The sequence below is a fragment of the Rattus norvegicus genome, chromosome 3, assembly GCF_036323735.1.
Source record: "Rattus norvegicus strain BN/NHsdMcwi chromosome 3, GRCr8, whole genome shotgun sequence".
In the NCBI taxonomy this organism is placed as follows: domain Eukaryota; kingdom Metazoa; phylum Chordata; class Mammalia; order Rodentia; family Muridae; genus Rattus; species Rattus norvegicus.
Window position 1 is genome coordinate 98238521 of NC_086021.1, and position 12947 is coordinate 98251467.

Below are 12947 nucleotides of genomic sequence, written 5' to 3' on the forward strand. Positions count from 1 at the left end.
CCATAAAGGCAGATAAATCTCTGAGTTCAAGAGCAGCGTGATCTACTAAGCAAGTTCCAAGATAGATAGGGACACATAGAGGATTCGTGTTTTAAAAAACCAGAGGGGGAGGGGTAGTTCTTAATTTATCGCCTTCTATGGTGGGATCTGGTAGTCAAACCCATGCCAGGTTTTTGTGGCAAACATTTTTACATTCTGAGCTATCTCACTGACCCTTGATTCTAGCTAGTCTTATACCTTTCTTTTCTTCTGTTATTCTACTTCTGATTCTAGACTCTTTCCCTGCCCTTTCTGCCTCTTTTTGTAGCTACTTTGCCTTCTAAGGCAAAGGATAAATAATCTGATACTTGCTAATGACAGAACTAGAGATGCTTCAGATTAGATCAGCCACAAATAACTTCCTGCACACATACAGCCACTGGTAATTATATTCAGCTTCTTAAGGATTGTTGCTAGCATGGAAAAGAATAAACCCTTTCTTTATTCATGGTTTTGACACTGGGCTGTACTTGGAAAATCTCAGGGAGAATCTTTAAGTCTTTCAGTTGTGTCGCCAGGTTAGTTAGAATTGTTTCCCCTTCCTCTCTCCCCTACCCCTTCTCTTTTTTTCCCTTTCTTCCCTCCTTTCTTTTTTTTTTTGGGGGGGGGGAGAGGTAGGGCGGGAGCAGTAGTAGGAATTGAACCTAGGGCCTCTTGCCTGCTAGGCAAGCTACCTGATCTTGGATGGCCCCTTTGTTAATTTTAGATAGTCTCACTATTGTAGCCTAGGGTAACTTTTAACTCTTGATTTCATGCTGCAGCCTCCTGAGTGCTGGGATTAAAGTGTGTGTACCACCTTGCCCAATAAATACTTTAAAAATATTATATTCTTTTATCCACATGAGTGTTTAGCCTGTGTATATATGTGTATCACATGTGTGCCTCATCAGAAGAGGGCATTGGACTGAAGTTTCAGAAAGTGATTGTTGTGGGTATTGGGACTTAAACTCAGTTCTTTCTTCTAGAAGAGCAGCAAGTATTCTTAACTTTTTTTCTTTTTCTTTTTTTTTTTTTTTTCGGAGCTGGGGACTGAACCCAGGGCCTTGCTCTTGCTAGGCAAGCGCTCTACCACTGAGCTAAATCCCCAACCCCTATTCTTAACTTTTGAGCCAACTCTCTACCTCTATTTTGTTTTTGAGACAGGTTCTTGATTTATTTCCAAGACTGATTGCAAACTTTGGAGTTTAGGTAATGTTCCCACCCAAGCGTCTCAAGTAGTTGGGACTGTAAGCATATGCCACCTCACCTGCCTGAGCTTCTTTTTCTGGTCCCCTTGCTAGGCATCTTGTGTCATGAATATCCTTAACAGATTTTGTGTTTGGTATATAGTTGAGGAGAGTTCCAAAGGCTATCAGCCCTGACATCTGGCTGGACATGACATAGGAAAAGTTGTTGACCTTTAGTTTACAATTTACTCTGCCCACTTGATATAACTGAGATTTAGTTCAGCCCTTGGCAAAGGAAATATGTTAAAAACCAGATAAGTAATGCTCCTGATCTCAGGTAATGATCCTGAATGAGACTCCTACATTGACTTCAAATCTTCGCCAGGAATTCTGTCAGGGAAGCCACATGTCTTCAGTTCGTATTTGTTTGTACTTTCTCTTCTGAGCTAGGAAGTTCCAGGGTTTCTGTAGGAGTTCTTGACTTGTCTTTAATAAATATAACTCATAGCCAAGAAGGAGAAGGGCAGCTTTTGCCATCTGAAATCTTCAGAGATGGATGGATGTATCATTTTGAAATGGTCTTATTTCTTCCTTTCACATACGAACTTTAGAAGTGTAAGAGAAACTGCACTATAAAGATGTTGTTCTTGCTGGGAGGTGGTAGTGCACACCTTTAATCCCAGCACTTGGAAGGCAGAGGCAGGCAGATCTCTGTGAGTTTGAGACTAGCCTGGTCTACAGAGTGAGGACAGCCAGGGCTACACATAGAGAAACCCTGTTTCTAAAAACAAACAAACAACTCCCCAGTGTTGTTCTTTGTAGACAGCTAGGCAAGTATTGTGCCACTAAGCTACATCCTTAGCCAGGCATCAGTCTTAAAAATAGGGTCTTTCTGTAGTTAAACTTGGGAGAAAACAAAACAAGAAAAGCATAATTGTTTTGACAGTTGGCTTTTCTTGATTTTTGATAGATGTGATTATAATAGTCACTGTAAAGTTCAAATCTATCTAAAAAGATGAGCCTTGGGAGTCATAGAAGTGCAGATCTTAGAGTCATGTGTGCCTTTTGAAATGAGCTTCATCCTGTTAAGATGGTGAAATTCAAACATTTTAGTTATAGAGTAAAATGGTCAGATTTTTATTTAAGTATATGAAAGGGTGCTGGAGAGATGGTTCAGAAATTCAGAGCACTGGCTGGTCTTTCAGGGGACCCTGACTCAGTTCCCAGAACCCACATAGCAGTTCACAGCTGTTTATACCTCCAGTCCTAGGCAACTCAGTGCCTCTCTGGCCTCTATGGTGCATACAGGCAGGCAAAGCACTCATACATAATACATAAATAATAAAATATAAAGTAAAAAGTAAATATCTGAAAGACTGTGATACAATACTTACAATAAAATGTTTAACCAGCTTTGTAGGAAACAAGAACAGATTTTGGAGAAATGGGAGACTCCATAATTTGAGCTTGGCTTTGAAGACTGAATAGGACTACTTTTGTTTGTAAATTGTGTGGGAGTTGTTGGAGTAGTGGGGGAAGAGTTGCAGCCTACTGCATGGATGTACTGGGCTTCATCTTATACTTTACCTGACATTGTTTCTGTTTTGTTCACTGTTGCATGACCAACTTAGGTGATTCTTGAGCTTCTGAGAATTTCTTGTCTCTGCCTATTTCCCTAGAGGTATATACTGGGATTCTACACAGGTTACCACTATATCTAGTTTTTTTTTCATGGGTTCTGGGATCCAAACTCAGGTTGTCAGGTTTTCACAGCAGCACTTACCCACTGAGCCATCTCCCCAGCCCCTGGACTTTGAAAGATGAATCTGTGAGGAGGATGGGTATAGGAAGAATATGCTAGATAAAGCAAATAACAAGTAAAAGATCAGGGCTTATTTGGAAGCCTGAATAGATCTCTGTCTACAGCTATAGCGTGCTGGTGAAATGAGAAATCAGAAAACTGAAAACTGTGACGGGCTTGCAATGTCTGACAGAAGACTTGGACTCTGTTTATTAAAAGCAGCCATACTAAGCATGTGCTTTAGGAAGCTACTTGGACAACCCTAATTAAGGTGATACAATGTGACAAGTCAACTGATGTAGAAGAACCAGTTGAGTAGTAATGGACTAGTAAGAGTGAAGATGTTTTAAGAATTATTGTGAAAGTCCTTAGTGTTTTCTTCATAGATACCTTTTTAAAAACAAAGCCAGGGTTGTATTTTGTAGCCCTAAATGACCTGGAACTTATTATGTAGGTCAGGCTGCCAATGGGCTCACAGGGATTACCTCTGCTTCTGGAATGCAGGAACTAAAGACACTCATCATCGTCCCTATCTGGGTGTCAAATTTTTGTTGTTTTTCAAGACTGGGCATGTTGCTGAAGCTGGATCTGAATTTCTGGGCTCATATGATTGTCCTGCCTTGGCCTCCCGAGTAGGGGCGTTATAAGTATAGGGTGCTATGCAAGCTTACTTGATGTTTTCCAAGAATAAGAGGCGTATTTGTGGATGCCTTTGAAATGACAGCCATCTCATTTACTTCTCTAGATAGAATGCTTCCTCAGACTTTGATTACTATTACTAGAGACCATTTAGAAGTGTTTGTAAGTTAATGAGTGACCCTTAGAACAGCATTGCTTGGAATTGGAATCTTTTATCGTTGTTTGCTAACTCCTATTGTCTGGGTTCTAGTCTTGGTTGAGCCTGTGCTATAAAAAGCTTGAAACATCTAACTGGAAGTTTGGATTTTGTGTGTATTGGGGCAATTATTCAGTGCTTATTTAGATAGCAAACTCTAAAAAATAGTAGTGAAGGGGGCCTACTTTCCTGGTGTACTGATGTAGAAAAACTGGTTTGAGAACAAGTCCTGTTCCCCAGGTTCCAGTGTCTGATAGCAAAGGAAATTGGACAACACTGGTGCTTCTTTTAGCACCTAAGGTTCTTGGATCTCTCTTGGTGCTAACTGCCTTAGAAGATTTTCCTTGATACTCAGCAAAGAGAAAATAATGAGAATTCTCAGAAAGTAAGGGGACCTCCTGAAGAGGAAGAGGAAAAAGCGATCTAGTATTTGTCAAGCTTCAATATATTTACAAATACTACTTTACCAAGGATTATGACCGGTTGCTTAGAAATGTGTGACATTGCTTGACAGCTATAGAAATCCTACTCTTTCTGAACAAATAAAATACATTATGAATGTTTATTTTGGGTAATGGAGAATAAGAAATGAAGAAAGGAAAATAGAATATAATAGATTGTGTCTGGGCTGAAAATGGGAAAGTATAGAAGATTGTAAATAGCTAGGAAGTCCAGGGAGGAAGACATTACCACTTAGATTTATATGTTGTTTTATCAGAAAATGCACAATATGAATATAAATTTGCATAATGTAGGCAAATGAGATTAGGAGGTAGAAGAAGGGAGGACAAGAATTTGTAAATTATAATTATCTCATATTACTATTCCTTGGAGAAAAATTAAGACTCTGTTGTTCTGGGAGACATACATTGTTAGGTTTCTTAAAAAGGATGTCAGCTGGGACAAAAATTTAAGACCTTTGTAAGTGTAGTTTCTGGAAATAGAGGCCGTGCCTCAGTTCTAATAGCAGCAGTAAGGAAAGAACTGACCAAAGTCACTGTGCCACTCAGAGACAAGAATGCTAAGTAGGCCTTCTAATATTTTTTTTTAGACAAGTTGGTTGGTTGGTTGGGTTTTTTGTTTGTTTGTTTGTTTGTTTTGTTTTGTTTTCTTTTTAGCAAAATCAAAAGTACTGTTGGGAAGACAATGGCCTTTGAGCTTTAGGAATCCAATAAATTCATTCCTCAAGGCTCATGTCAGAGCTGTTTGTCACTGAGGAACAATGACAACCTGACTGTCTGGTCAGGGCTCAGACAACAGTCTGTAGGGATATTTTTTATTCATTTAAATTACGGTCTCTCGCTGAGGCTATTAATCCTGGACATTTAACAGATTGCTGTTGTGTCTCTTTTGTCCTGGAGATTTGTTGTCTTTTATTCAGCACATGTTTGAAGGATTTTTTTTTCTTTATAAAATAATTTAAACAAAATTTTAGTCCCCTTCCCTCTCCAAAGTACCCCTCTGAGAGTTAATCAAAGATGCATAGAGTTCAACAACTGGGAAGGCCATTAATAGTACAGCCAGTTTCTGTCCTGCTGGCTTACAGGCTGCTTCTGAATGTTAAAATTGATGGGGATTTCTCTGATGCTCCCTTAAAGTAGTTCTTGGTAGAGAGATAGTACTAGCATATCTGCACACTTTGTTCTTTATTTCCTTCCCATTAAAGGTTGTTGACTATATTATTCTAGAGCCCAGTGTTTAGCACACGTTACTATTGCTAATGTCAACCAACTATAGATCTGTTCATCTGGCATTGTCTTCAGTCCTGTTTGACTTATTTCACTGCTTTCTAACTCTTGCAGCTTGCTTTCTGCCTACCTTGTGTTAGCGGTGAAGTGAATAGCAGGCTCCTTGTCTTCTTAAAATACCTTATTTTAAGTGCATCTAATGTTTTCCTGGAGCTCTTGTCATTATCTTCCCCCCAAATCTCCCGTGCATGAAATTTGTTGTTCTGTCCCCATTCGTCTCCAAACCCCCTTCTTTCTAGGTAATAAAATCAGTTATTCTTCCCACCTTGAGTTTATTTGGAGCTGTGTCAAAATTATTTCCCCATCTTGTCACCCACTTTGGCTTTTATACATTCTGATCATTGCTACCTTAACATATTTTCAAGGTTTATTCTGGTTAAATAAACATTTGTGCTGCTCATCTGTTATGCTGTTTTTTTTTCCTAGAGGATTTTGCTGGTTTCTCCCTCAAACATCTCATTTGTGTGTTTCCCATGTTTTATATTTTCCTAATAGTTGAGGTTCCTGTCCTGTCATTTTTCTCTGTTGCTGGAGTTTTTTAACACTGAGTTCAGAGGCTTACCTGAATGATGTTGAGATGCTGTTCAGCTCCTGCTGACCCATCTTTAGCCAAGATGCTTAAAGACCTGAATAGAGAGTGTCATCCACTTGAGAGTTTGCCTATATCTGAGCTAGCTATTCCCATTCTGTCTTTGTCTGTTTTTAGTGATTGGGTCTCACTATGCAGCCCAGACTGGCCTCCTGAGTGCTGTGATCTTATTTTCCTTTGTATATAATATTTCCGTTTCCAAACATTTTAAAGCTATTACATGTGGCTGTATTTCAGCCCACCCTCACCATTTCTTTAGAGTGTGTGTGTGTGTGTGTGTGTGTGTGTGTGTGTGTGTGTGTTTCGCTTAAGTTATATATAGCACTTATATAACACAAAATTACTATTTTTACCTCCCTCCTTTAAATGTTATTTGATGAACATTGACTGGTATTTTGCCTGAATGCATGTCTGTATGAGGCTATTAGATCCACTGGGGTTGGAGTTAGACAGTTGTAAGTTGCCATGTTGGTACTAGGAATTGAACACTGATCCTCTGGAAGAGCAGCCAGTGTTCTTAACTACTGAGCCATCTCTTCAGATCCCACCCTCTTTTTTTTTTTTTTTTTTTTTTTTAAATAGAAAAAATAACTGCGGGCTGGAGAGATGGCTCAGCGGTTAAGAGCTCTGACTGCTCTTCCAGAGGCCCTGAGATCAATTCCCAGCAACCACATGATGGCTCACTACCATCTGTAATAGGATCCGATGCCCTCTTCTGGTGTGTCTGAAGACAGCGACAGTATACTCATACACATTAAATAAATTATATTAAAAAGAAAAAAGAAAAAATAACTGCATTTAGGTTTTAGATTCTAAAATAGCAAATAGAAGTTTGTGATGTATGTATTGTAAGAGTCAAACTTTTCCCACTCATCCTTGTCACTCGTCATCCTTATCTCTGACCAGGCTTATGTTCTCTCAGAAGAGCATTGTGTCTCCTCAGGATTGTCCACTACCCTGCCTGTCGTAGCTGGCTCTCACGGATAATAGTCCATGTTGCCAGAAAGGGATGGATCTGTGGACCTGTAGGAATGTGTCAGCTCCACAGATGATTTCTAGAAGAGCAGCTCCGTCCAGAGCCACGGGACAGAACCTGCCCTGTAACGCTGCTTTCTAGCTTTAGTTTCAGTCTTCTGAAGGCCTAGGGTCCTTTCTCTGTTCCTTTCATGGCACACTTTAAACTTTAAAATGTTTTCTAAACTCTTTTCATGATAATTGGTTACAATCATTGACAAATACACAATAATGAAATGCTATCATTACTTTAGTTGTACTTTAAAATTAATTGTACTTTAACTTGTCATAACCAAAATTGTAAATTTGAAAAATAACAATACTGAGTACTGTCTTATTTGTTTAATACTCAACTTCTTCATGTACATGTTAGGAGCTATGCAATAATTATATTTATGCAGCTTCTGATATTTTTGTGTATGTACATATGTTGATGTGTGTATGCGTGCATGCGTGTGTGTGTGTGTTTGTATATTATGTATCTGTGTGGATATGTATGTAGATAATCTGTTGAGGGGAAAATGGGTAGGTGCATGCTTTTGTGTATGTGTGTTGACTTATGATGATCTGAACTCCAGTCCTGATGACAAACTTTTCATTCAGTGAGCCATCTTTCCAAACCCCCATTCCTTATAAATTATAGCTACCTTTTTGCTATCTGTATAATCTTATGTCTTTCTCTTTATCCTTCCTTTTATATTCAGAGTTTCAAGTCAACAAAATACAATATCTTAGGAAAATAAGAGTGCATTTTTTTTTGGGATGGGGAACCCAAATACTTCTAATGGATCAGCTTCTAATAGCCTTGGTATTGATTGCTTTTAATGCTCAGCAGCCCATTGTACCTAACATAAAACCTTTAAAGGCTTTTGTTTCTAGTTGGTACAACTCTCAGTGGGCCACTTAAAAGCGAAAGTGTTTAACATTGGTTCCAGGGCTAGTTTGAAGATTATCTCATTGATTTGAAGATAATCCAAAGAGAGAATTCAGATGTCCCAAATCAGGCTTTCAGAAGTTCATTTATTTCTTGAATTGTTTAAGTAGCTTAATTAACTGCTCTGTCCAGCCAGTGCCCTTTGGCTTATTGTTTCTTTGATGTGTTGGAAACTTAAGCCGCGTGAAGTTCCTTTCCTTTTTTCTTGTAGGGAACAGTGAAATGCAGTGAAAAGACCCAAAGCTCTTCCGTCAACCACATTCTAGCCTGTGACCTTGGGTTTGCCCGTCTGACTCTTTAGTTTCCTTATGTAAAGTCAGACTAATAACACCTCGTGGGATAACTAGAGAGATTAAGTAGGACGACATTACCAACATCGAACTGAATTAGCAAGCACACAATAAATGGTGCTTAATAATCTATAATAAATTTTGTAATCAATTGACTGTTTAGAAGTGCATTTTCTAATATTTTTTTATCATGGTAAGTGTTCAGTTTTTCAAAGAAGGAACTGAGGGCTTTTCCTTATTTCTGAGTCTCTCCCTGCTTGTCTTTTTCAAGACACTAAGGAATGAGCCTGAGGTCTTACATATGCCAGGCAGGCAGGGGCTGTAACACTGAGTTTGTCTTTAGCTCCCAATCTCCATCTCTGTTAGTCAGTCTTTCTGCCAAGGGGATCAAATGAAGAAAAAGGTATTCCTGGGCCAGGTGTGGTGGTGCATGCCATTAGTCTCAGCACTCAGGATATAGAGGCAGATGGATCTCTGTGAGTTCAAGGCCACCTTGGCCTACACAGTGAGTTCCACGACAGCCAGGGCTACATAGAGGGACTCTTTCTCTCAAGAATTAAAAGAAAGAAGAATAAATTGTTATGTAGCCTTTCCAGATTGTAGGATTACTTTCAGATACTACAGAGCTCAAAGACCACACTGACTCAGGGCTAGCTTTTATGTACTGAGTTACCTAAGTTAACCAATAGATAACTGCTTCCTTTGAGCTCCTCTCCTGGGTGTAGGCCTTTAGTTTGAGATGCTTAGTTTTGATGGCAGGTGAATAATTCTGCTTTAGTAACTGTCTTATATGTAGTCTCTCTGTTTTCTCCAGGGACAATGGTGACAGATCTAGGCACCGAGCTCCCCGAAATGCCCGAATGTCTGCACCATCACTTGGACGCTTTGTCCCAAGGTAAGAACTGCGTTGTAAGTAAGCGTTGAAGGATCCTTGATGAAAGCCTAGGGTTTCATGTTTGTGTGTTTGGTTTAATTTGGCTTTACAGCGCCAGAACTGGAACCCAGAGTCTTGGCACATACTAGAGAAGCACACTGCCACTGAGCTACACCACCCTCTGGCCTTTGGGTCATCCATGTAGAGAATTGTTTCCTAGTGAGCCTCTATATTCTGGTCCTGCCATCTAAACATTTAAGGGAAGATTATTAGCCACTGTGCATAGAGATAGAAAAGTGACACCAAGAGCATACTGTTCAAAGGAAAAGTCTGTGGCAGAGTCTCACTATGTGGTTCTAGTTAGCGTGGAACTCATTATGCAAACCGGGCTAGCCTGGAACCCATAGATCTGCCTGCTCTGCCTGTGGTTGCTGGGATTACAGGTGTGCATCTCTCCCAACTAGCTTTACTTTAGAAGAAGGCAATAAGGAGTTGCACATTTATGAAAGGACAAATCCTGTAGATTTTATGTTAGGCTATATTTCTTAGGCTATATTTCGCTATAATGTATCTTTTGGGGCCCAGTCTGGCCTAGGACTTGCAATCTTCCTTTATAGATTATAGTTGTAAACCATTATGCCCAGCCTTACTTAGCCAACAATTTTGAAACTCTGTAGTAGCTCCTTTGTTGTTTGGTAATCTTTAGTTGACTTTCACATGTGATTCCTTCTTACAGGCGTTTTTTGCTGCCTGAGTACTTGCCTTATGCTGGGATTTTTCATGAGCGTGGACAGCCTGGCTTGGCTACTCATTCTTCTGTTAACAGGGTCCTGGCAGGTAAGGAAGCTGAAAAGTCTTCCTCTTTTCTCTGTATTGATATAATAGTTTCATAGCATCAGCTAAAATCTGTCAGGTGTTAGACGCAGTTTCTTACTTCCAGGCAATAATCAGTACAGCTGAGAAACTGTCTCTCTTGCCTAGTTCTACTTCCTTCAGGCCTTTTTGTAAAACAAACAAATAAAAAACGGGGGGGGGGCGTGCAAAGAAGGGAAAAAACTTTTTTCCCCAAGACAGGGTTTCTTTGTATAGCACCAGCTGTCCTGGAACTCACTCTGTAGACCAGGCTAATTTTGAACTCCTTAAGATCCACCTGCCTCTGCCTCCCAAGTGCTGGGATTAAAGGCACACATACTGCCTATCTGGGAAGGAGAATTTATTATTATTATTTATTTATTTTTATACTCCAGGTTTTATTCCCCTCCCGGTCCGCCTTCCGGATTGTTCCACACCCCATTCCCCTTCGTAATCCCCTGTCTCCACCCTACGGCGCTAAGACCTCTAAACTTCCTGGGGCCTCCAGTCTCTTGAGTGTTAGGTGCATCTTCTCTGACTGAACCCAGACCCAGCAGTCCTCTGCTGTATATGTGTTAGGGGCCTCATCTCAGTTAGTGTATGCTGCCTGGTTGGTGATCAAGTGTCTGAGAGATCTCGGGGCCCAGGTTAATTGAGACTTCTGGTCCTTGTACAGGGTCGCCCTCCTCCTCAGCTTCCTTCAGCTTTTCCCTAATTCAATCAGAGGGGTCAGCAGCTTCTGCTCATTGGTTGGATGCACATATCTGCATCTGACTCTTTCAGCTGCTTGTTGGGTCTTTTGGAGGGCAGTCATGATAGGTCCAGAAGAATTTTTAAAACCATTTGTTTCTTAATATAAGTAACTAAATCCTGGCTGTGCCTTAATTGGGTGATAAAGGTGTCTTATTCATGGTTCAGTTGGTGAGATACTCATGAGCTAGATCCTGTGATTTTAATTAAGAGCTTATTGCACAGCTCTCCACTCATTTGCTTCTGCCAGCCCAAGAAGATTCTAGGCACTGGAATAGTATGAGGAAGGAGGCAGCTCAGAGCTCCAAAGGGTAGAAAAGAGGCTGGGCAAGCACTGTTGCAGTGGTTTACGATGAGGGACCCCTTTAGTGATCCAAGTTTTAGGGCTGGGAGGCATGATAGGACAGATTGTATGCAGCTGCTTCTGGACAGTCTCCAGAAAAGGGAACACAGCAGAGGGCCATTTTTTGTGCTGAAGATTATTTCATTATTACATGCTTTGTCCCCTTCCCATCACTTTCACCACCAACTTATATAATGTCTGAAAAGACACAAAACAAGTTTATTAGACATCTTTACAGGGTCTTTATTAGAAAATTTTAAATGGCATTGTTTTGGAAAAACAGGGTGATGTAATGATTAAAGGTAGAAAGACAGCCAGTGTGAAGATGGCACTGGGAGGCTATGAGAATGAAGCACACTGTAGCTTTGGTTCAAAGATACACTTACCCCCTGTCTGTCGTCTGTCTGTCTGTCTCTCTCTCCCCTCACCCCTTTCCTTTTTTTTTTTCCTTCCCTTTACTTCCTGCCCTTTCCCTTCCTTTCCTTTTTAAAATGCAGCATAGTCTCCTTGTGTATTCCATGCCTGGAATTTGCTATGTAGATCAGGCTGGCCTCTGACTCCCAAGTGCTGAGATCAAAGGTAGAAAGGTATGCATCTCTAGACCCATGTATTTTGTTTTGTTTTGAGACATAAAGTCTCACTATATATAATTGACTTAGAACTTGCTGTACAGACCTGGCTTCCCTTGAACTCAAAGAAATCTGCCTGATTCTGCCTTCTGAAACTGAGAATAAAGGCCTGAGCCACCATGCCCAGCTTTGATTTAGGACATTACCATGCTGTGTAGCAGGTATCAGGCCATAGGATCTGGTCTTCCCCTTGACCTAACATAAAATCCCACAGTCCTCAGCAGTTCCTCTGGCAGACATTAGGACTTCATAGGTCCTGGCCTGCTAGGTATGCTGATTGTTCCAATCTCCAGACAACTAGTGGAAGATGACTCTGGCCCTGGTTGTTAAACAGTGGATTTGTGCCTGTCTGTGCATGTGGCTTGGCTGAAGGCTTGTGAAAGATAACTACTTGCTGCCAGGCAATGATACCAAAGAGTTCTCTGCCCTCCTCTTTGTTCCAGACATCTGTCTTTATCACTCCATATGGCATATCTTGCTTTTCTGCCAGCAAAATCTCTGTTTCCTTGGTATTAAGTTGTTTGTTTTTTTTTTTAAATAACAGCTGTATGGTCTTTTATTTTCTTTTCTCTTCTTTTTCCCTTTGCTCTAGTAATTCTGTACCTTTACTTTCCGTTCCCTCCTTTCTGACCAGTAGCCTGAACACTGCAGGCCTGTATGTCCCTACAGATGCATTCAACTGTAAGGGGGCATATTGTAACATTTTATAGGTTATGGATGGGCATGACAGCTAAAGGGAAAAAAATCAAGTGATTCTAAATGTCACCAAGAGTAGAAAATCTAGACTTCTAGAACCTTATGCTTAAGTTAGCAATTATTTCTTTTCATCATTAATACTCATTTTCTCAATATCAACATTAGCATGCCTGTTGGGACTTCCTATGAAGCTGTCATCATGCATAGATATTTGGATATCCCTCTATATTCTGTTAACAGCTATGCCATTTTTTCCTTTATCTTTCCTCTTTGAAAGTTTTGTTTCAGTCCTGCAGTAGTTCTGAGACAACTGTCCTGTAATGTACAGTGGAGGAAACACTGGTGTTCCTGGGCATGCCTCAGCTAGAGAGGATAGGAGCCAGGGAC

General features: G+C 40.3%; 1 protein-coding gene across 14 annotated transcripts in view; it reads left to right on the plus strand.

The window, feature by feature from the left end:
• The window catches only part of Ambra1 (autophagy and beclin 1 regulator 1), a 189251-nt gene that overhangs the window by 81895 nt on the left and 94409 nt on the right, over positions 1-12947 (plus strand). For all 14 annotated transcript variants that reach the window (NM_001134341.3, XM_008762030.4, XM_063284451.1 and 11 more), the window contains 2 exon segments: positions 9231-9311; positions 10027-10127. In NM_001134341.3, coding sequence (NP_001127813.3) covers positions 9231-9311; positions 10027-10127 — 182 coding nt within the window.